The following is a 23,860-nucleotide window of genomic DNA, read 5'->3' as shown; positions in this document are numbered from 1 at the left end:
GGGTAGGCGAAGGTAGGAAGCCTGGAGGGTCCAATTACACCAGAGAGCAGGGAAGTTTTCAAGTATAAACGGGTGGTATTAAAAGGGGGAAAAGGAGTTCCCACTGTGGCTCAGCAGAAATGCACTCGACTAGCATCCATGAGGATGAAGGTCTGATCGCCCAGTGGGTTAAGGGTCTGGCATTGCCGTGAGCTGCAGTGGAGGTCGAAGATGCGGCTGGGATCTGTCATTGCTGTGGCTGTGATGCAGGCCAGCAGCGGCAGCTCGGATGTGACCTCTGGCCCGGGAACTTCCATACGCCGCATTTGCGGCGGCCCAATAAACATATTAATTAATTAATTAATTAATAGGGAAAAATCTTGACGGGGAGTCCACTGGCCACAGTTGTGACAACTTGAGTAGCAAAAAGAGTGATGAAAGTGAATCAAAACACATGTAACTAATGAAATTTTATGAGTGCCTTATAATACTCAAGAAAAGCGGGGGGAAATGGAAGGTGTCATTATTTGGGGAGTCTAGTAAAGCAATTCTGTATTAAGAACTGTAACCAAGGGCATGCAATCTGCCTCTCCAGTAGGCAGGGTATTTCAGAGATAAAGATCTTCCAAGCAGATGAGGCAAAGTTCCACTTTACAGAAGAACATCAACCAATAACACCAATAAAAGAATTATAAAATCCTCATCCTATAGCCTCTAGAGAAATGACTGACTCTGGTCGGGGCCGTTAATGGGTGTCAAAACCACTTAGGAGTCTGGACATTGGCATACAGACAAAGTCACATGACTTCCCTCCACAATAGAAAGGTCAGATGTCACCACCCAAACTCAGTGATCAGCATCAGTCATGAAACAGCGAGCACACCATACCACTTATGCTGGGATTCTAGCCAAGAATGTTTCGCTTGCATCTATCAATCCTGCGACCCACACCCCAGCTCACAGCAATGCCAGATCCTTAACCCACTGAGCGAGGCCAGGGATCGAACCCACATCCTCATGGATTACCAGTTGGTTCGTTCCTGCTGAGCCATGGCGGGAACTCCCCCCCCCCCCCAATCAAGCCTTTAGAACTGAGGACGAATTGGCAGGCGATCCGGAAGACTGAGGAAGGGGTGACACAGCACCACAGGAGACAAATTTAGGAGGTAGGTTATTTTCTAGGCTGACAGGTCCAATTTCTTCAACAAGATGGTACCAAGAAGAGAAAAAGTAAAGAGGGACTCGGCGAGATGAAGCGGTCCAAAGGGCAGGATGGCTGGTGACTCTCAGTTCAGATGAGCAGGTATAAATGACATCTCGAGGACAAAGGGGAACTTGTGACTATGGCCAGGGTATACGATGAGATGAAAAGTACACGTAGACACATGGAGGGAAAAAAAAAAAAATCAGAAAGGCCATCTCACTGAGGCGTTAGTAATGCCCAGCCCTCTGCAATAGAAGCCGAGTATTGCATCTTCTGAGTCTAGTTTACCCGCATTTTCTAACATTCTACGCTACATGGACTACTTGTGTGATCACAAAAGGTTCTTTTGAACTTTTTTTAAAAGGGCCATTTGACAAGACCCACTAACCACAGAAGTCTCCCTAAGAATTAAAACAGGATAATCCATGGAAAGTATAGCGACTAGGACAAAAACATGCAATGCACATGAGCAACTTTTATTTTTTTCCTAACAGAAAAGTGAATCCCCTTTAAGTGATCTAAGAAATTCCATTATTAAGAACTACAGAGGCCTTCTGCAACCAGGAAAAATAAATAAAAAAACAAATAAATAAAACAAACCTAGAACCAAAAAGCCAAAACCAAAAACATCCCCAGACCGACCACAGTTAACCTTAATCCCACCCCCTAATGTTCGTTCATTCACTTTCTCTCACTCTCAGTCTCTCCCTTTGGAAAGTCAAAGGGGAGAAAGGCAGAGAATATAAAGCAGCCACAATATCAGCACACGGTTTATACAGGAAGAGGTGGTACGAGCCATCTCTCTGGACGAGGCAGTGGCTGTTGTTGTTTACGAGCCATCTCTCTGGACGAGGCAGTGGCTGTTGTTGTTTGACCTCGATACTTCTTAGAACCACAGGCTTTAATTCTTATCTGTGGGGTTCATTCGTAAAGAAGCAGGAAGAATTTGTTTGAAAAGCAATGACATTCCAAATATGGTACCAGCCAGCAATTCAAACCCAGGGTCCTGTGTCCATGGACAGGCTCAGGATCAGAGTCCCACAGGTGTGGGACAGGTGTGGGACCACCTGGGGCGGGTCTCCTATGGGTGGCGAGATGGTGCTGGGCCTGGGAGTTCAAATTTAGTTAGAGGGCAAGTGCTGAGCTGGAGGCCAAGGGAGGAACTCGTCACCTTCAGATGACACGGACTCTTCCAGTTCTAAGGCCCTTGAAATCTGAGACAGACCTTCCTGGTCCTTCTCTTAGCGGCAGGCAGTGCTGAGTCAGGCATGCTGCCTGCAGGGCTACCTTTAGAAATTCAGCAGCACTTTTTGTACTAGAAACGGGAGCAATTCCAATCAAGTTCATCCCAAATGCTCAAGGTGGAATCAACTCTCCTTGGCAGAAGGGCAGACATGAAGGGGCCAATCAGAGAGCTGACACTTGCCAGGGACCACAGGGGTTGCAAATCACAGCCTTCTGATGCCATGTTATAAAGAGGTCAATTTCAGTTTATTTCCTAATCTTAATTTTTTTCTCCCCTTACTCAACATAGAGTACAAAGTCTCTGCCAGCCAAGGAAAAGACTGCAGCAGGTACTGCGTAGCTACTCATACTTCTTCTTCCTCTTTTTTTGCTTTTTAGGGCCACACTCGTGGCATATGGAAGTTCCCAGGCTAGGGGACAAATTGGAGCTGCAGCTGCCAGCCTACACCACAGCCACAGCCACTTGGGATCTGAGCCGTGCCTGTGACCTACAACACAGCTCACAGCAACGCTGGATCCTTAACTCACTGAGAGAGGCCAGGGGTTGAACCTGCATCCTCATGGATACTAGTTGGCTCGTTACTGCTGAGTCACAACAGGAACTCCTCCCTAGCTGTTTCAAACTTGCACCTAAGAGTCAGTGCTTTTCTCCTTCTAGAAGCCTGGGCCCTGGTGTCAGTAGGGACAAGAGTTCCACCAAAGTGCAGTGCAATAAACAGAAAAGAATCCAGCTTCCTGCTTAGCAGGCAAAGTGCAATCTAAATCTTCAATCTATATACATGGGACGCTAAAAGCTATTCCTGGAGGCCCGAGGAATGCATTTCAGCTCGAGTCACTGACAGTCTGCTGAAAATTGCAGGCCCATCTATGTCTGTCTCACTCTTGTTCCCCGCACGTCCGTCGCCTAAAGCCGTCCCTATGGAGCTTCTCCCACACCCTCCCCCTCCCTCACCATCTGCCAAGGAAAACTGCCTGGCATTTCAATGGTCACATCATTAAAGTGTCTGCTTAAACAGGAATCTGAGAGTGTGGGAGTCAACACATTGGATCTGAGAGGTCCCCTTCCCGTCACACCCTGGGACAAAGCGGACAGCCATGGGGGCGGTGGTGGGGTTGAGGGGGTGGGCTTCTAAGTTTTCTGTCAATTTTATCACCCTTCAGCCACCATGAATTCTCTCTCCTTGCAAAAGATTTTTTTAAATGTCATTTAACACTGGTGGCCAGAAAACAGGGACAATAAAACTCCAAACCTGCTACGTCCAATGGGTCTTAGGTCACTCAAGGCATTTATTAGATCAAAACACCAGGCACACACACACACACACACACACGGCCTGATGGTCACAAGCTGTATGGCATTTTCTAACAAGGACCAGAATGGAAGATGATTCACAAACCTCTAGACACGATGATTCACAAACACTGCAAAGGAGCAAAGCTCCCTGTAGAGCTGGCAGGGAAGGGTTTAGGCTGCCACCTTCCTAAGCAGGATGAACGCCCAGGCAGATGCAGGAGGAAAACATGGCCCGCTGACCCACGGCTGGGCTCGCCTTTAGAGTCACTTCAATATTCTGAGCTTGGAGCAATGCGTGCGCCAACAACAGGAAAACCAGCCCAAGAAACAGACACGGGAGCCCCAATAAGGACATCACCTGAAGATGCTGCATGTATGAGCCCGAGCCCCCGCCCCCGCCGCTTGGCACTGGGGGTGGCAGCTCCAGCTGCTTCTCCTCTACACAAAGCGTCCTGGCCAACGGCATGCGGTTCTCAGAAGGCTGGTGGCCTCTGCAGCTCCTGGCCGCTTAACTGCCTCAGCAATCCGAGGCGGGGAAGTGGACATAAACAATCAGCAGCAACTCATTCAGAACTCGGGACGCCTCGGGAAGATCCTCGCCTTCCCCTCTTCCGGGAAGCGCACATCCGGGTATCCGCCGTCCCTCGTGACACAGCCACGGGGCGGCCCGCAGGGACCTCAAGCGTGATCTGGTGGAACCAAACTCACCCCTCTCCACCCCTTCCCATTCTAGTTATCACCCTCCCCTTCGCTTACATCAAAAACCCAAGCATCTGCTCTGTTTCCCAGGGCAGGGCTTGGTCACACTTTGCTCACTTGGCCACACTTTCAAAGAGGCTGACCTACAGTTGATGTCCATTCATCCAATTGTAGCAGCAGAGAGAAACTGTGTTAACATCTTGGATTCACAGAAGAGATTCATTTCCCAAAACTTTTGTGTGATGGGACAGATGTAAGAGGGGAAAACGACAGGTTATAAGCCCAGTTCAGGCCTTGAAGAAACCAGCTTTTGGGGCAAGCTGGTACTTCCCCTCCCCAAGCCCCATGTATGTAAGCACGGCTGGGAGAAAGGACGGTTCAGTGACAAGCAGAAGACAGATGCTGGTCAAGGCAACACAGTGCAAATGTTTTATTAGCCGACTTGGGATATGACCTCTCTCTCCGCCTTGGTGCCCCACAGCCATAAAGGCCCAGTTTCCAAACCACTAACCTTGTGAGTTCTTCTTGGAGTTGCGTGTGGTCAGGTGGAAAGAATTTCACCACAAACTTCACAACAACGTGCTTTGGCCCTGAAAAGGAAGGGGCAGCAGGAAAGCATTTACCGACTGGTCTTTCGAATGCCATTCAGACAAAAACTTTAGAGAGCACATCACACACCAAATTCTGAGTCTCATTCCCATCTTGCCAAGAGTCATCTGCCAACACCCAAGTCACTTAAGAGCTGATTAAGTTCAGTTACTAATTCATATTTTTATAACCTGGGAAGACAGAGACCTGATTTTTAAAAATACTGTGACAAGGGCATTATATTGACACATTAAACTTTTTCTCTGGAGACTTAAAATTATACCCAGGTCTTAAGGAAGACATCTGTAGTAGTTCTTGCTGTGGCACAGCGGGTTAAGGATCAGTGTCATCTCTGTGGCGGCGCAGGTTCGATCCCTGGCCAGTGCAGTGGGTTGAGGATCCGGCATTGCCACAGCTGTGGCGTAGGTTGCAGCTGCAGCTCAGATTTGATCCCTGGCCCAGGAACTTCCATATGCCACAGGTGCAGCCAAAAAATAAAAATAAAGAAGGCATTTGACCTTGAGAATTTATCTGTCTGCTTTAGTCCAAATATAGGCTTTAGATAACTTAGGAAGAAATAATGAATAACTAAATTAGTTATATAGTTTATTATTACTACTATTTTTTAAGGGCCATGCCCGCAGCCCATGGAGGTTCCCAGGCTAGGGGTCAAATTGGAGCTGCAGCTGCCGGCCTACACCACAGCCACGTGGGATCTAAGCGGTGTCTGTGACCTACACCACTGCTCACAGCAATGCTGGATCATCAACCCAGGGGATCGAACCACATCCTCATGGATACTAGATGGACTTTTTTTTTTTGTCTTTTTGCCTTTTCTAGGGCCACTTCCCGTGGCATATGGAGGTTCCCAGGCTAGGGGTCGAATTGGAGCTGTAGCCACAGTCACAGCAACTCGGGATCCGAGCAGCATCTGTGACCTACAACGCAGCTCATGGCAACACCGGATCCTTAACCCACTGAGCAAAGCCAGGGATCAAACCCGCAAACTCATGGTTCCTAGTCGGATTTGTTAACCACTACGCCATAACGGGAACTCCACTAGTCAGATTCTTTTCCGCTGTGCCAAAAGGGTATGCCCTGTCGTTGATTATTTTTTAATTATCTCTGAGGTCCTGGTTCCTAATGTGTTCACAGTCAGACAAAGCCTTTACTGAGTGTCTTATGTGCCATCTTATCGATAAATTTTGACATAATCAGGAAGCATATCTGGAAGGAGGTGGGCAGGGTGAGAAGGAGACAGATAATTTTTCAGAATTAGAACATCACGTCAATTTGAAAATAATCATTTGTAACCTGAGGCAGAGTTTCTTTTGCTGTGTAAACTATAATTTAAGAGTAATCTTACGTGTTCTGCCATTTGGAATAACAGCAATAAGTTTCAAGAGCTAGGAAATACAAGGTAATTTAATAAAATCCAAATTTTAACAGCAATTGTATAAAAGCAGAACACGTCATTCTGTTCTTCCTTTTACTAAGACAAACATTACATGTGGTACTACAATTTCTATGACAACACATTCAAATTTAGGGAAAAAAACCTTAAAATGATCAATTATGAGGCGAAGACGTCAGCGATATATGCAACATGGGGAATAAAAGGGGAGGGCACGGGAATACTGAAGCCGAGAGAAGCCAGGCTTCTTGCCACTAACCACTCCAATTCTGCATCACAAAATAATAGCAAAATGGGAAAGACAGAAGAAAGGCCGAGCTCGTTCCCTACAGCAATTTGCACAGACAGGGAATTAAATGAGGCTCCTCGGATCCTTAGAAAGTCCAAAGCCAGGCAGACGCTAGCACTGAAAGCAAAGCGACAGCTTCGTCACACGGAGCGCGTCCCTGTGCACAGAGATGAAACGGAGAACCTTTGCTCCGGTGCAGCCCCAAACCACAGCCGCTGTCCTGGCCGGACACGCTGCCACCATTAGCAGTTTCCATCAGGAGTCACTGCAGGGACCCACGTCATCATTCTAGATATGACAAAGCTCCCGCCAGCCGTCAGGCCCGGGGGCTTCTCTCAGCCATGTGGGCCCCACGCTGCTGAGTCCCTGGCCAGCCACTCGGCAAACATTAAACAATGGTTGTTTCGTTTTCCGCACTAATAATTACTTCATTTAAATGACAGAAGATCAACATCAATTTCACTTGCATTAGGTCCATTCAGCACTGCCGGCGCCTGTTTATTACAGCCACATCAATTGCTCTAAGTGGCCGGGTGGGGCTTCTTAATCTGACATAAAAGCCACTGCAGGAGGTATTTTGTGTCTCAGGCTCCACTAAAGGAACGCAAGTGTGTTAGGATCAGCAGACTCTTTGACGGGCCTCTGGCTGCAGTGAGGGACCATTTGAGAGGCACTGGAGAACAGACCTTGCCTGCGAACTTGACCTCAAAGCAGGGAGGATAGTTCTGTCGGAGGCACGATGAAGGAGACGGAGAGGAAAAGTGTTCTCTTTTTTACTTCTCTCCTAGATGCTCCTTAATCTTTTCTTTGACAACATGGTCTAAATGCAGAGGCAGATTCCCTCCCATTCCGCCTGCCATTCGGAAACACACACACATACAGGCACACTTTGGGGCACTTTATTTTTCCAAACACCACTTGCATTCTGACTTGATGGGTTTTGAAAAGGCAGCACAGAAAACCCAATAGCAATTTCATGAATAAATGGTTCCACCTTCTCCCTTCAAAGTGAGAGCAAGAAATACCAACATAGACAAGTTCAATTGTTCTGGGTCTTGATAGCCTGCTTTTAGCTGTTAATCAAAACGGTATTTGATTTTCCAAGCAGAGTTTTGATTACCATAAAAATTGCGGAAGACACATTTTAACAGCGGAGGATGCGTGGACGATAAAACGCAATCACGGAGTAAAAACAGAACGTGTTGTGCTCGACACCACAGAGCAGACGATATCTAGATGAGAAACAGCAGGCAGGGAAAACGCCTGGCTTTCTATCTGCCATCACCATTAAATGCAAATGCTTATGGCATATACTTACGTCTAATCTGCTTGACAATAGGTTTTAAGAGATCCAGCCACACCTACAAAGGAAAAAAGAACAGGCTGAGACATCATTTCTCAATGAACACGTGCACATATTTTGAGATTCCACTTGGAGGTGTCAAAAATCAAAATATTTCTGGGGATGCGAGGTTGTCTCTGCCTTTTTCTCCTCCAGAATGCCATGTCTAACTCTGCCTCCCACGTTGATAGAACAGACGCAAATGTGCTAATATTATCCCTGAGCCTGAAAATTCAAATCTCTTCTAGACGCAAATAGTTCAAGCAGTTCATTAAGAATTTTTTATTCTCATTTGTACTTTTATCACTGTTGTTTATTCAGTAAATATTACTGTGTGATTGCTTGGCTGGCTACAGAGGAAAATCTGCACGCTCCTTAGTGAAACAAAGTGTGTATGTGTGTAAATGTATGCACAGAGCAGCCCAGCTGGAGTTCCCACTGGGGCACAATGGGATTGGTGGCATCGCTGAAGCACTAAGACGCAGGTTCAATCCCTGCCCAGGTACAATCCCTGCCCAGGTACAGTGCGTTAAAGGATCTGGTGCTGCCACAGCTGTGGCGTAGTTTGCAACTGCGGCTCGGATCTGATCCCTGGCCTGGGAACCCCATATGCTGCAGGGCAGCAAGAAAAGAAAACAGCACATTTTTTGAGGGGTACAGAAAGGGAGTGACTATTTATAGAGCACACCTCTGCGCCAAGGACCATCCGTAAGCTATTTACTCTCAAAGGAAGGCCAGAAGGGTTCCTGCTACTCTGGAGGGAAATCTGAGACTTAGAGGGGTCAGGAATTTGTCCCAGGCCTTCAGCTAGAGCGTGACAGGGTTAGGACTGAAATCAGGTCCAGCTTCAAAGTCCAGACTCTTTTCACACACATTCTCGTTAGCATGCAGTGTGAGTGGCAAAATTAAAAAAAAAAAAAAAAGAGAAGGGGAGAGAAACCAGTTTCCCAAATTCATAAAGTGTAAGGTAACCCTTGAACTTGTGATCATTTGAAAGGGTTCTACTGAAGCTCCCATTTGCATATATGAAAAAAGCACGTTAATGGGAAAAAAAAAAAACAACAAGCAAATGGGTTTAATGTAAAGAGAATATTATAAGTAAATATGAAAAAGGGAAACACTCCTAAAGAAAACGATGCAAAGAAGAGCAGGCAATTGATAAAGAAAAAAAAATGCCAGTGGCTAACAAGAAAATGTTCAAGTTCAGGAGTAATTTGCACTACAAGCGCAAGTTTAATCCATTTCTACCCATTAAATATGCCTGTATGTAGTGCATGTTTGTATTTTATAAGCCTGAAGTTGGCAAGGGTGCAGAGAAACAGGTAGCGTCTTTCGATAGATGTAGGAATTGGTGCAACGTTTCTGAAGACTAATTACGGAATAATTATCCAAAGCCTCAAAAATATTCATATATACACACTCTTTCATCCAGTCACTTGACGTCGGTCAATTATGCCTTTATGCACAGGAAGATTTAAGCAATCACCTTAGGGCTAATTGAAGCATTTCTATGACAGTGAAAATCTTTACAATAACCTAAATTAAAAGTAAACAATTGGTAAAACAGTCATATGTCTCTATGCCACACTGCCACGTAGGCATTAAAAGTTATTTTCTTGATGAGTATTTGAGAATGTGAGAAGATGTGTTTAGGAGGTGGGATGGTGGTGATTTATTCTTCTCTTCTGCCTTTTCTCCACCATCCAGATTGCCTTAAATGATCATCCGGAATTCTCGTCATGAAAAAAGCAGAAGTTCAGTGGGTTAAGAAGCTCCGTAGATTAAGAACCTGACATAGTATCTGTGAGGATGTGGGTTTGATCCCTGACCTACTCAGTGGGTTACGAATTCAGCATTGCCACAAGCTGCGGTGTAAGTCAAAGATGTGGCTCAAATCTGGTGTGGCTATGGCCCAGGCCTGCAGCTGCAGCTCCAATTCAATCCCTAGAGTTGCTGAGGAGAGGTGGGTTTGATCCCCAGCCTGGCACAGTGGGGTTAAAGGATCTAGCATTGCCTCAGCTGTGGCATCAGATTCAATCCCTGGCTCGGGAACTTCCATATGCTACGTATGGGGCCATTTTAAAAAAAAAAAAAAGATTTCATAACGAAATTCTCATTTCTATATTCCCCGGCCCCTACTACTCTCTTACCCGAGGAAAATAATAAAGGCATCGGTTGACTTAGGATCAGCTCCACTATCCTATGCCTAAGCCTCAACCTTAAAATGACAGAATCATCATTCAAAACAACAGGTGCCATTTGCAGGATGTATTACTTGCCTCCCAGAAATGCTAAAAGATAGCCAAAGAAAGCCCCATTGGACACATGAGAAAACTGAGATTCAGGCCGTAGTTGCCCAGGGTTGGAACCCAAATCCTATTCTTCAAACTCGTCTATTCATTCAACAACACTGTATCCCTGCTTAGGCTCCGGGATGCTGTGATAGGAGAACCAATCAGGGTCCCTGTTTCTTAGAGTTTATGGACTATTGAGCAAGTCAGCAACCAAAACCTTCCTAACAAAAGTAAAGACGTACGTAAGACAAATGAAACCAGGGGTGCCCCAGAGGGCTCTCGATGTCAGGATAGAGAGGCTTGACCCAGTTACGGGGTGGGGGAGGAGTGGAGGCAGGAGAGAGTGACACTCCTGAAGGTGACACTGTGCTGAGATCTGAAGGGGAAGAGATGTGATGAGAACACATGAAGACACACAGGAAAAACACCTTCCAGGTGACTTAAAGTGATGGGAGACCAATGACTGCAGAAGAAGGTTGGGGGAAGGGGGGATCGGGAAGAGGCCAGACCCCACCAAGGCCATGTTAAGATACTTAGTCTTATGCCCAGAACACAGGGAAGGAGGTTAGGCAAGGGGCTGATACGATCAGATGTGCACCTTGAAAAGATGAGTCTGGCGGCGAGAGAACACACAGGGGGATCAGAACAGAAGCAGGTTACCTGCTGCAATCTTCCAAGCCAAAGACGATGGCATTTTAGACCAGGAACGCAGAAGGGGAGTTGGGAAAAAGTAGGTGGACTTAAGAAAAACTTAAGAGGTAAGATCCAGTGGGATTTACTGATGGGCTAGATAGAGTGGCTGAGAAAGAGGCAGTGACCAGAACTACACTGAGATCTCCGCCATGGGCGGCTGGACAGATGCTGGGGCCACTCACAGAGGCAGGGAGCACCGAAGACAGCCAGGACAGAGGGGTTCAGACGCTTTCATTTCATCAGCTGCACTTGGCGTGCACGTGGAAGACACAGTAGAGAAATGGTGGGACGCAATCATCCAACGCTCAGAGGAGAAGCCTGGGCAGGAGGCCTCGTCTTTAGAAATCACCCTGAAGCCACGGAGGACACGACGGCCTCAGGGCATCCAGAGGATAAACTATGTCAGCATCGACGGCACATCTACCCCAGCACTGCTGGACGGGAGCAGATGAGGACAGAAGAACATGAGGGTAGAGCTGTGTCATGGAAGCCACGGCAGGTGCCTTTTCCAGAAGGAACAACATCAAGAATGGCTGAAAGGTCAAAAACAAGATGTGAAGTAGACGATCTGCTGGTCCGTGGACTCGGTGATGGGTCTGAAAGTGCAGTGGATGGTGAGGAGACAGGATGGATGGACGGCTTTTCTAAGCAGTGTGGCTGTGAGGGAAGCGGCCAGAGAATGGGGGTATGGAAGGCGGGGGCAAAATCAAATAAGGGTACCGCCTATTCACCTGTTTTCAAGAAGAGGGACCTGGATGTGCTTAAAGTGCAAGCAAGAAGGGATAACCGGTCTCCCAAGACACCTGAGATGGTATGAAAAGACAGCTCTAAAACATGGGGCAAGGGCTATGAGATACAAGAGCTTTTCCGGTGGCGGTGGGGAGAGAGAGGAAAGGCGAGTTGCAGACATACGTGCATTTACATTTCTGTGTCAGGAAGACGAGAAAGTTCCTCTTTGATGCCATTGTTTGCCCCTGTAAAACCTGAGGGCTGGGGGACTGAGCTGAGTAGAGGCTGTTTGACATACTTGTGTTGGCATGGGCGAGAGAATTCACTGGAGAATTCCAGAGGAAGTCCCCATGCCTGCTGAGCACCCACTCCTGAGTCGGCCTGCCCTCCTGTGCTCTTCTGGCCTGCAAGGCTGCTGGCTGCCTCCAGGGAACCCTGTCTGAGATCGTTCATTATTGCCAATTTTGCCACAGAATCTGCCTAAATGTCTGCAAACCACTGAGGACACAACAGCTATGCTCTGGCAATGCCACTGCCAATTTTACGAATTGTTTTAAAACATCTCTCTTCTGTTTTTGGCATTTCTCTGGAAAGCATCGAATACAAGCACCGATTTGAGCCAAGTGAGCATGTGGCTTTAGACCATGGAGGCTTGGGAATATCAAACTGGCCTGAATTAACCCATTTGGTAGAGTTCGACAGCAGTCATGCTCCAAGGCTTTGGTCACATCACAGCCAAACTGGCCTGGGTGAGAATGCGGGGCCCGTGAGACCATCTCCATAGACCAGTTAGATGGATATTTGCAGAGCTGAGAGAAAAGGCCTTGCACGTGGAGGCTGTAAACCACTATAAATGGATGAGCTGGAGGGAAGAGGAAGAAAAATAGGGTTGCTGCTTGACTAGTTAAAGTATGGAGGTTTAGTATATTGTGAGGGCTACAGGGGAGCACTTGACCTGAACCAGGTCATCCTGGACAAATCACTTGTTCATTCAACCTAAGCAGAACAGAAACAAGTTCCAGATGAGTTAAAAGGCAACAAGAGCCCCATCATCGTTCTTTTCCTGCCAACGCATCTCTAGAGGGTCGCAATTGTAATCATCCATCTCTAACCTCACCCCCTCCTCCAACTCCTTCATCCAAGCCACATAGCCCTGTTCTCATTGAAGTGCTGCTGGCCTCAGGGCACAGCTACAGATGCATACTTCCGGCCTGTAGAGCCATTTGGTTAAAACAAATGGATGTCTAGAAAGGCCATTCCTAGTCAGTAGGACTCATGGAATCAAGGAACTTGCCCTGCTGAGATCTGAAGGCCTGGAAATAAGAGTTTGCTGGGGTTGCCGTAACAAAGTACCACAAACTGGATGGCTTCAACAACAAAAGTCAATTTCCTCCCCCTTCTGGGGGCTGAAGGGATCCCAGGTTTGGTTTCTCCTGAGGCCTCTTTCACTGATGTGCAGACGACGGCCTTCTGGCGGCATCCTTACAAGGTCTTCCCTGAACCTCCCAGTTCCCTCTTCTTAAAATGACACCATTCAGATGACCAGGGCCCACTCTAACAGCCTCATTTTAGTTCAGTCACCTCTCTAGAGGCTCTGTCTTCAAGTTCAGTCACATTCTGAGGTGCTGGGCATCAAAGCTTCAAAATACACATTCTGGCAGGGGATACAATTCCATCCATAACCTCTATCTTCTATAATTTGGTTTCAACACAGCTTTCCAGCCCATCTTCCTCTGCTTGCCTACATTTCAGTCAGCCTCCCTATTTTCCTTTAATCCCCTATTACTGTTACTTTCTCCTTTAGGAATGTGTTCTCTGCACTTAAATACTCTGAGGTGAGAAGGCAGGCTTTCATGCCTAGGTATCAAAGACAAAGCAAGATGAAACACTGTCCCCAAAACTGTTATGTTCTTTCCCTAAACGTCTTTTTCCCTGTTATTTTGGTGAGTGATGTTTCTTTCCGGCGAATTTTGTAAGCAACTGAAATATTTGACATATCTTGCAAAGGGTCTTATTAAAAGAGAGTCACTTATGTGACAGCAGACAGGGGTACAGAGAAGAGATGATTTCTGGGGCACCTATATGTGCCAGGCATTGGATGGGTGTTTCATACACTCTCATTTAATATTCACAACAATGTGGTTGTTTTATACATGAAGCAAGTCGAGCTCAGAGAGCTAATTTAGGTTACCCAAGGTCAAACAGCTAGGGAATCAACTTCAACTCCATCTAACTCCACACCTGTGCTTCTTCTGCAACGTAATATGCTGCTCCTCTAAAAAGAATCAACAAAAGTTCATCTCTCTTCTTACTTAAATGTCAAAACTGCGTATTTCCTCATCAACTATAACATATATAGGAACCAGATAAAATCTGACACAGAAAATTACTGTGTCTAGAACTCACTACAACAAATGAGTCTTTCTGCAGGCTGGATCCTACAAGAAATTACTTCAAATCCTTGTTTAAAATAGTTCATTTGAATGTAATTTTGCATACTTATCTAAATTATGCTATTAACTTTACATATGGCTTTAAGGTATATTAAGTATGGCTTTCTTTTAAAAAATCTATTAATTCTTAGAGATTTCTGATTCTAGTCAAAAAAGAGTAACAGGAACTAGATTTATCTTCCTACATGAAACAAACCCAAAAAAGAAAAGAAATATAACGTGACAGATTTGAAGATTTGGGACACCAAGAGAAACAGTTATCCTTGAGAGACAAGAAACAAACAAACAAAAAATCACAATCCCTACAATTGCACCAACCTCTGCCTTGAGTAAATTTTCTGGCTCCGGTGCAGGAAGGAAAAACACAAGCATAACCTGAGTTGAAGAGACGTGGAGGGTGTAGGGGTTAAGGTAGAGAGAGAACAGAAAGCATTTAGGAGAATACAGAAGATTACCTTTGAGTAAGCAGTAGAGTCCTGATCAATGTACGCTTGTGAGACAAGTATCCAAGATAGGTCAAAAAATTTAAAAAAAAAAAGAAAAAACATGGGACGATTAGAGGTAACAGGCCTGGTGCTCACACAGGGACAGGAATATTACCTATTATCTCTAGCGAGACTGGAAGATCTCATGACTCATGAGGAGTGTAGAGTACTGAAGGGTTATGCCTTAGGAGTAGAGAATAATTCACCCCAGACTGTACACTACACCAGTCCTTCCTAACAAGTCTTAAAAGTCAGATCTGAAAGGACTAAATTGTTTCCAAATAACTTAAATGCACCTGGCCAAGTTCAATAACATTTATAGGAATACAAAACTACCCAGCACTCCACAAGGTAAAATTCACAATAGCTGACATTCAATTAAAAAACAAACAAACAAAAACACCAGTCATACAAAGAAACAGGAAAATATGACTCATAATTAGATCAAACAAAAACAAACAAAAAATCAAATTTGACCTGACACAGGTATTAGTAAAATAGACTATGAAGACAATTACAATAGCTGTATTCTTTAAGGTCAAAGGTTGGAAGATTTTTAAAAGACCCAAACTCAACATCCAGAGATGAAAACCACACAGTGTGAGATTAAAAAAAAAAAAAACCAAACAAATAAATCCCCACACATCAGATGAGATTAATAGCAGATTAGACAGTGCAGAAGAAATACTAATGAACTTGGAGACCTAGCAGTAGAAACGATTCAAAATGAAACATGGACAGAAAGATTACCAAAAAAACTAACAGAGAATCAGAGAACTAAAGAATAATTTCAGGCAGCAGAATATGCATGGAATTGGAGTCCCAAAGGAGAGGAGATGGCAAGAGAGGGAAAAGAAAAGGAAAAAAGTGTTAGAAAAAATAATGGCTCTAATTTTTCCGAATTTGGTGAAAACTATAAATCCATAGATCCGAGAACCTCAGAAAACCCCAAACATGAAAAACACAAAGCACATCATAATTGTTCAAAAATAGTGATAAAGTGAAAATCAGAGTTCCCGTCGTGGCGCAGTGGTTGACGAATCCGACTAGGAACCATGAGGTTGCGGGTTCGATCCCTGCCCTTGCTCAGTGGGTTAAAGATCCAGCGTTGCCGTGAGCTGTGGTGTAGGTTGCAGACGCGGCTTGGCTCTGGCGTAGGCCAGTGGCTACAGCTCCGATTTGACCCCTAGCCTGGGAACCTCCATATGCCGCGGGAGCGGCCAAAGAAATAGCAAAAAGACAAAAAAAAAAAGTGAAAATCTTAAAAATCAGCCAGAGAAGAGAGATATTTTTATACAAAGGAACAAAGATAAAGATGACAGATTTCTTGTCAGAAACAATGCAAGTGAGAAGCAATGGTACAAGTTTTTAACATACTCAGAACAGCTTAAAATTTTACAACCAACAACAACAAAAAAATATATTTCAAAAATGAAGGCAAAATAAAGACTTTTCCAAACATGAAAGCTCACAGAATCAGCAGCAAGCCACATAATAAGAAATGTTAAAGGAAGGCCTCTCTGAGCAGGAGGAAAGTGATATCAGATGGAAATCTGTGTCTACACAAAGAAATGAGGACACCAAAATGTCAACTGTATGGTTAACACAGGTTTTAAGAGTTAATTATTTAAATCTCTACGCGAGATAATAAAACTCCATACAAGTTGGCTGGTAATCAACAGTACTTCAATTACAAAAAAACTGACTGGTAAACAAAAAATAACATTAATGTAATGCAGGGTTCATAACTTATCTAAAAAAGCTATAACAACAACGAAAAGGTAGAATGTGGGAGTATAATACTGTAAATTTTTATACTGTATGTGAGGTGGAAAGATAGCACTAGAAGGCAGGTTGTGAAAAGTTCAAGATGGACACTATAAACCCCAAGGCAGGAATTCCCGCTGTGGCTCAGTGGGTTAAGGACCCAATGTTGTCTCTGTGACAAAACAGGTTCTCTCCTTCATCTAGCTCAGTGGGTTAAGTATCTGGTGTTGCCACAAGCTGTGGCATAGGTCACAGATATGACTCGGATCTGGTGTTGCCATCGCTGTAGCATAGGCCTCAGCTGCAGCTCTGATTCAACCCCTGGACTGGTAACTTCGATATGATGCAGGTGAGGCCATAAAAAGAAGAAACAAATAAACGAGTTCCATAAACAACCATTCAAGTTACAAATTGAAGGCCTATATATAGCTAATAAGCCAACAATGAAAGTAAAATGGAATCATCAAAATATTTAATTAATCAAAAGGCAGACAGGCCTGCTGTATAGCACTGCAAACTATGTCTAATCACTTATGATGGAGCATGACAATGTGAGAAAAAAGCATCTATACATATATGTGTAACTGGGTCACCATGCTGTACAGCAGAAAATTGACAGAACACTGTAAACCAGCTATAATGAAAAAGTAAAAATCATCATATTAAAAAAAAAAAGGCAGATAGGAAAAAGGAACAAAGGTGGAAAAGACAAATAGAAAACAAATAGCAAGAAGACTAATTCTAACGATATCAACAATCACAGTAAATGTAAATGGTCCAAACATCCCCAGTGAAAAAGCAAAGATTGCCAGATTTGATCTAAAGGCAACACCTAACTCCGCTGACTACAAAAAACACACTGCAAATATAAAAACACAATAGGTTAAAACAAAAAGATGAAAAAAGGCATATCAAGCTAACAACTTTTAAAAACTGGTTACATTAGTACCAAAGTAAAGATTATCAGAGTAAAGACTATCAACGGGGATTAAAGAAGGTAATTTCTTAATGAAAAAGGAGTCAATTAAGAGGATATAAAAAACCTTAAGTATTCATATACTTAACAAAATTTCAAAATGCATGAATCAAGAACTGATCAAACTGCAAGAAAAAACAGACAAATCCACAGTTAGAGCTGCAGATTTTAATACCTCTCACTCAGGAACTAACAGAACATGTAAGCTGAAATTCACTAAGACTAGAGACATCTGAATAGCACTATCAACCAATATGATCTAATTGACAGACTGAATACTCCATCCTACCCACCAGAATGCATATTCTTTTCAAGTACACATAAAATATTTATGAAAATAAACCAATTCTGGGCCATTAAAGAAATATCAGTACATTATTTAAAAGTCTTCGTGTCATACCAACTACATTCTCCAATCACCATGGAATTAAATTAAAACTCAATAACAGAAAATTGGTACAACAATGGAAATCAACTGTAATTTGAAAAAAAAAATAACAGATTTAATAAAACTCAATTAACAGAAAGAACTGTGGAAAATCCCTATATATTTGGAAACACAATAACATGCTTCCAAATAACACATGCGTCAAAAGAGAAACCCAAGGAAAATTAGAAAGTATGCTAACCTAAAATGAAAACACAATAAATCAAAATGTATGGAATGCTACTAAAAACCTCTTAATTTAAAAACAAGGTATTGGTATAGAATCCAGGTGGATTCTATATGCTAGCTAGATAATTGCTAATTCACATGAGCAAAATTTAAAAGCTGTAACGCACCATCAAGAGATCATGTTTAACGTTTAATCTAATTCTTCTCACTTGAGCTTGTATCACCATCACCCTAAGAGCTTGTTAAAACACATACCATGGGGCGGGGGCCCAGCTCCCAGACTTCCTCAACTGGGTGAAGACCTGGGAGTCTGAATGGCTCAGATGATGGATGCTGCTTGCTGGCCTGGGGACTCTGCTTTAAGACCGACTCCTTCGTGTACATGATTTCCACCTTTTTCTATGAGTGGTGTGTGTGGGTATAAACATACATATATTTTTAAAAAACCCAAATAAGATCCCACTGTTTATTATCTGCTTTTTGTTTTTTAGTCAATGATTTCTACGTTTCCATTTTGTAATTTTTTTTCTCACCAAATAGACTATATTCAGATTCTTTCTTGTGAATAAAGAATGTCCTTACTGTGATCTCTTGAAACTAATCTCCAATTCAGGCTCATGTTTCATAGCTGATAATTTCTTTTAAGTCTCTCTTAATCTAGCCTGGTCCCCTACACCCCTCCTCCCTTTAAAAAACCAACAACATGGACCACTGAAGGAATGCATGAATAAAATCTGAACTGAAAAATTATGGATATGGCTTTATTTATAAGGAAAGTTTTAAATAAAAAGGTATTAAACACAGATCTATAAACCAAAGTATGAAATGAAATGTATAAAGAAGACCATCCTTCTGCATTAGTGTATTAAATTCATTAGGCAGTATTTGATATCCCATATACATGCAAAGGAAAATTTTGGAACAAAACCAAGACCTAATATCATAATATGATGCTTGGGGCTTCAGGGCGCCTTTGCCTGGAGGGAAATTTTAACCTTTGGGAACCTCTACTTTTTAAGAAGGGCTCAGTGATAGACCTCAGGCATGGTACTTGTAATACATCAACTATGGGGTCTTTTTTAAACTAATTTTAAATCATTTGCTTAATTTGCATTAGTTCTGAAAAATTCAGTTCAAAGGATTTCACTTGGGTTTTCTGGCTACTTAATTGAATTTCCCCCCTTTAATCTATAGTTTGCTTCTTCTGTTTTAACTTTTTTTCTCTTTTTTAAAGCTGTAATTTAAAATAACAGAGATGCTTAAAACTACTGAAATTATATGTATCACTTAGTGAATTATTAAATGGCAAACACCCTTGTATCCATCAACCAAGAAACAACTCTGTTAGCCATCTCATCCCAAAACCAATCCCCTCCTTCCAACAGTAACCACTCTCATGATATTTAGAGTAACCATGTACATTTGATGTTCTATTTCACCAAATAGGGCATCTTTATACACTAGTGTGCAATCCTATTTTCAAAAATGTTATATCCTTCAAGTATCTTTTCAAGTATGGCCTCTTCCTCCATCCCTCTCTTTTCCTTATAGTTTATCTGTTGATCTGTAAAATTTCCCAGAGTCTGGATTTAGCAGGTTGCATACTCTTGGTGCCATTCAACATGTTCCTCTATTCTCTGTATTTAGTGCAATTTGGCAGCTGGGTCCATTTGGTCCCTTTGGCAAGGTAATGGTGTTCTGGGAACATACAAGGTTTTGTTTTGTTTTGTTTTTTAAATATATCATTATGACTATGATACCTTTCTGCTACTCATTTTTTTTGAAATTTTATTTTTTTTACAAAATAAAATATATACATTTAAACACAATCACATTCACACAGATTATTATATCATGGATCTTAAGAAACAGATTAAATGACTCCCTCTGGAGAAGTGGAATGGAAAATATGCTGAGACAAATAGGAAATTTATTCTATACTTTATCCCATTTTTATGGCCTTCATCCTTACTCTTTAGTATTATCTATTACATTTCAATTCTTCCTTAAAAATTAGCGTATTAAAATTGTTATATTATGCAACTAAAATTTATAAAGAAGAAAGCCTTATATACCATTAAATATTTTATATAGCATAGTAAAAAGAATAACAACTGGTAAGCATAACAAAAATAATACACCCTCTGAAAATAAGTAAAATATAAAATGCATAAGTTGGTTAAAAAACAGTGTAACTATATAAATATGTCCTCACAATTTGTTCCATCTCATTGATTCTTCAATATAGGAATTACACCACTCTAGGGGATGTGATAAATAAGACATTATAGACTTTACATTGTACCATGGAGAGAAATGGTTATTAATAATACAATTGTAGAACTGTATTATTTAACTGTACAGTGGCATTATTTAATTATAATTATCATAAGTTCTTTGATGGAGAGGAAATCAGAATCAGATCTAAGAAGACTTCAGCATTCCAAGAATGATGTCAAATGACCCCCTTCATGGTGGATTATGCACTTATTTACTATGAGATATATTTCTTCTCCAGAGATTCCTTGTTTGTGTATCAATTGTAGATTCTGGGTTTGCAGTTATTCTGAAGTTTTGATGTAAGAGTCTATATGTATATGAGATTGTTTTAAGTTGTTGGTCTCTTAATTGCAAGTTCATCTCCGGTTCCTGCATTTGTACCCATCTCTTCTCATGATTTCTGATTTTGGTGGTATAATTGTGCATGGATGATTTTCTATCTTTACTGTATAGATACTTTTACTGGTGAGCCTTGTCAGTTGTGGAATTTTTGTCTCCTGTTGCTGTCTTTTCTTTTCTGCCCAGAGACGTTCCTTTAGTATTTGTTGTAAGGCTGGTTTAGTGTTGCTGAATTCTCTCAGCTTTTGCTTATCTGTGAAGGTTTTGATTTCTCCTTCAAATCTAAATGAGAACCTTGCTGGGTAGAGTATTCTTGGTTGGAGGTTTTTTCTTTTCATCAGGTTAAGTACATCATGCCACTCCCTTCTGGCCTGCAGAGTTTCTGCTGAAAAATCTGCTGATGACCTTATTGGGGTTCCCTTGTATGTTTGTTTCTTTTTCCTAGCTGCTTTCAAGATTTTCTCTTTAATTTTGGTCAGTTTGATTAATGTGTGTCTCGGGGTATTCCTCCTTGGGTTTATTTTATATGGTACTCATTGTGCTTCCTGGATTTGAGTGAGTGGTTCCTTTCCCATGTGAGGGAAGTTTTCAGCTATTATCTCTTTGAATATTTTTTCTGTCCCCTTATCTCTCTCTTCTCCTTCTGGTACCCCTATAATACGGATATTGGTGCATTTAACATTGTCCCAGAGTTCTCTGAGACTCTCTTCATTTGTTTTCAATCTTTTTTCTCTTTTCTGTTCTGCATCCGTAATTTCCACTAATCTGTCCTCCACCTCACTTATTTGTTCTTCTGCCTCCTGTATTCTGCTGTTAGCTGCCCCTAGTGGATTTTTTATTTATTATATTTTGCATCTCTTATTTAAGTTTTGTATCTCTTTGCTCAGTGTTTCCTGTAAGTTATCCATCTTTGCCTCCAGTTTATTTCCAATGTCTTGTATCATCTTCAGCATAAACAATCTAAAGTCTTTTTCCTGGAGGCTAAGAATCTCATCACTTAGCTGATTTTCTGGGGTTTTTCCTTTCTCCCTCATCTGAGTTATAGTTCTCTGTCTTTTCATTTTTATAGGTTTTTGGTGTGGTGACCTTTTTACAGATAATAGAGTTGTAGCCTCTCATACTTCTGGTGTCTGCCCCCCTTGTGGCTGAAGTTGCTATGGGGGCTTGCTGTAGGCTTCCTGATGGGAGGGGCTGATACCTGCCCACTGGTAGGTGGGGCTGATTCTAATCACTCTGTTGGGTGGGGCTTAGTCTCTGGATGCCATTAGAGGCATCTGTGTGCCTGAGGGGTCTTTAGGTAGCCTGTTTACTGAGGGGTGGGGCTGTGATCCCACCTGGATGGTTGTTTGCCCTGGGGCTTCTCAGTGCTGACTGACTGACTGATGGGTGGGGCCTGATTTTCCCAAAATAGCCTCCTCCAGAGAAAGGCAGCTGCTGAATATTCCCAAGAGCTTTGCCTTCAATGTTCCTCCCTCACAACAAGCTACATTCACCCTTTTTCCCAGGATGTCCTCCAAGAACTGCAGTCAGGTCTGAGCCAGATTCAATGGAGACCTCGCTCTGCCCTGGGACCCAGTGCAAGTGAAAGTCTGTGTGCACTTTTTAAGAATGGGGTCTCCTTTTCCCCCAGTCCCGTGGAGCTCCTGCGCACAAGCCCCACTGGCCTTCAATGCCAGATGCTCCAGGGGCTCTTTCTCCCAGTGACAGATCCCCACATGTGAGGGTTTGATGTGGGGCTCAGAACTCTCACTCCTGTAAGTGAGTCTCTGTGAACCAGTTAGTTTTCAGTCTGTGGAGCTTCCCACCTGGGAGGCATGGGGTTGTTTATATCGTGAAATCACCCCTCCTACCTCTTGATGTGGCCTCCTCTTTTTCTTCTGGAGTAGGGTATCTTTTTTAAAGTTTCCGGTCCATTTGGGTGGAGATTGCTCAGCCTTTAGTTGTGAATTTTGTTGTTTTTAGGTGAGAAGTTGAGCTCTAGGCTTTCTATTCCGCCATCTTAATTCTGTCTCTCTGCTATTCATTTTTATGTGAAAATTGTTTCCTACCCTTCTGAGAAGAAGGTATGGTTCATACTAGGCTCATCTAACCTCACAGAGCTTCCTATTTTGGGGCAGTGTTAAAAAAAAAAAAAAAACATGGAGGCTTGCTTTCTGAGATTTCCTGGCTCTATTTCCCACTCCTTCTCTACTATCCCTTTTCCATTGTCCTTGCCTGGCTCAATTTCAGTCCCATTCTCCATAGTTTCTCTTAAATGGAACCTGTCTTGGCAGGTCAGTTACTGCTCACTGGAGTTGGACTGTTCCAGCCCCGTCAGGCCTCCAGTTTCCATTGTTCTTCTCAAACTGTCCCCCTGTGATTTCCAATGGCTCTTTGAGGGTTCCCTTCCCTCTTCTAGCAGATGCCCTGCTGCTTCCCCCTGTTTCCTCCTGTACAGACCCCAACAGCTGAAAGTCCTTGTATTTGGCTAATGTTTTATCTCCAATTACTTGTACTTTGGGATCCAGGGCTTACACACTGATACTTAGTTTTACCATAAATGTAGTCTGTGTCTGCAGGTTTTTGATTTTTGCTAAGTAGCTATTTTTATGAGGGATCTTGGGTTTGGACAACCTACACCACAGCTCCCAGCAATGCTGGATCCTTAATCAACTGAGCAAAAGACTATCTATTTTAGAAACCTATTTCATGTATATTTTGAACCCAATTGTTTAAGATACAGGCTTCATTATTCAGATATGGTGGGGCCAATAGGTTTGGAGATAACTGCCTTTGAAAAGATAGTTTATTATCATGATTTCCAAGAGGAGGAGACCTGTCACACCATGCCGGGCCACATGGGGAAGCACCAGGTCGGTCAGAAGGCAGAAAGGGTGAGGAGGAAGCATGAACAGGAGACTTTACTGTGATTTCCATGGGGAAAGACAAGGTAAGCCACGGGAAGCTGCTAAGGACTGGCTAGCTTGAGTTACCTTAGTGGGCTCTGCAGTGTAGCACTGTCTCTAGCTGGACGATACCTGGGGCCCTGGGATGATTAAGGCAGAGAAATCTTGTCTCCTGCAGCCTAAGAGCCAAACAGAGGAGGTGGTTCAGAACATGGGCTCTGGATTGTTTCATTTGCATATGGGATGTAAGCCTGTGGAGGAAACATCTGCTATCTCTAAGAATCTGATA

At 43.0% G+C, this 23,860-nt stretch overlaps 1 protein-coding gene across 1 annotated transcript in view; it reads right to left on the bottom strand.

The window, feature by feature from the left end:
- FARP1 (FERM, ARH/RhoGEF and pleckstrin domain protein 1) overlaps positions 1-23,860 on the bottom strand; it is a 310,977-nt gene that overhangs the window by 81,408 nt on the left and 205,709 nt on the right. The window contains exons 4-5 of the mRNA XM_047756233.1: positions 8,031-8,073; positions 4,933-5,011 (exon numbers count right to left, since the gene is read on the bottom strand). Coding sequence (XP_047612189.1) covers positions 4,933-5,011; positions 8,031-8,073 — 122 coding nt within the window. The remainder of the gene's footprint in view (positions 1-4,932; positions 5,012-8,030; positions 8,074-23,860) is intronic.

Source organism: Phacochoerus africanus, chromosome 13 (assembly GCF_016906955.1).
Source record: "Phacochoerus africanus isolate WHEZ1 chromosome 13, ROS_Pafr_v1, whole genome shotgun sequence".
NCBI lineage: Eukaryota > Metazoa > Chordata > Mammalia > Artiodactyla > Suidae > Phacochoerus > Phacochoerus africanus.
The sequence above is the reverse complement of the archived record's forward strand: the minus strand, read 5'-3'. Positions and strand labels throughout refer to the sequence as shown.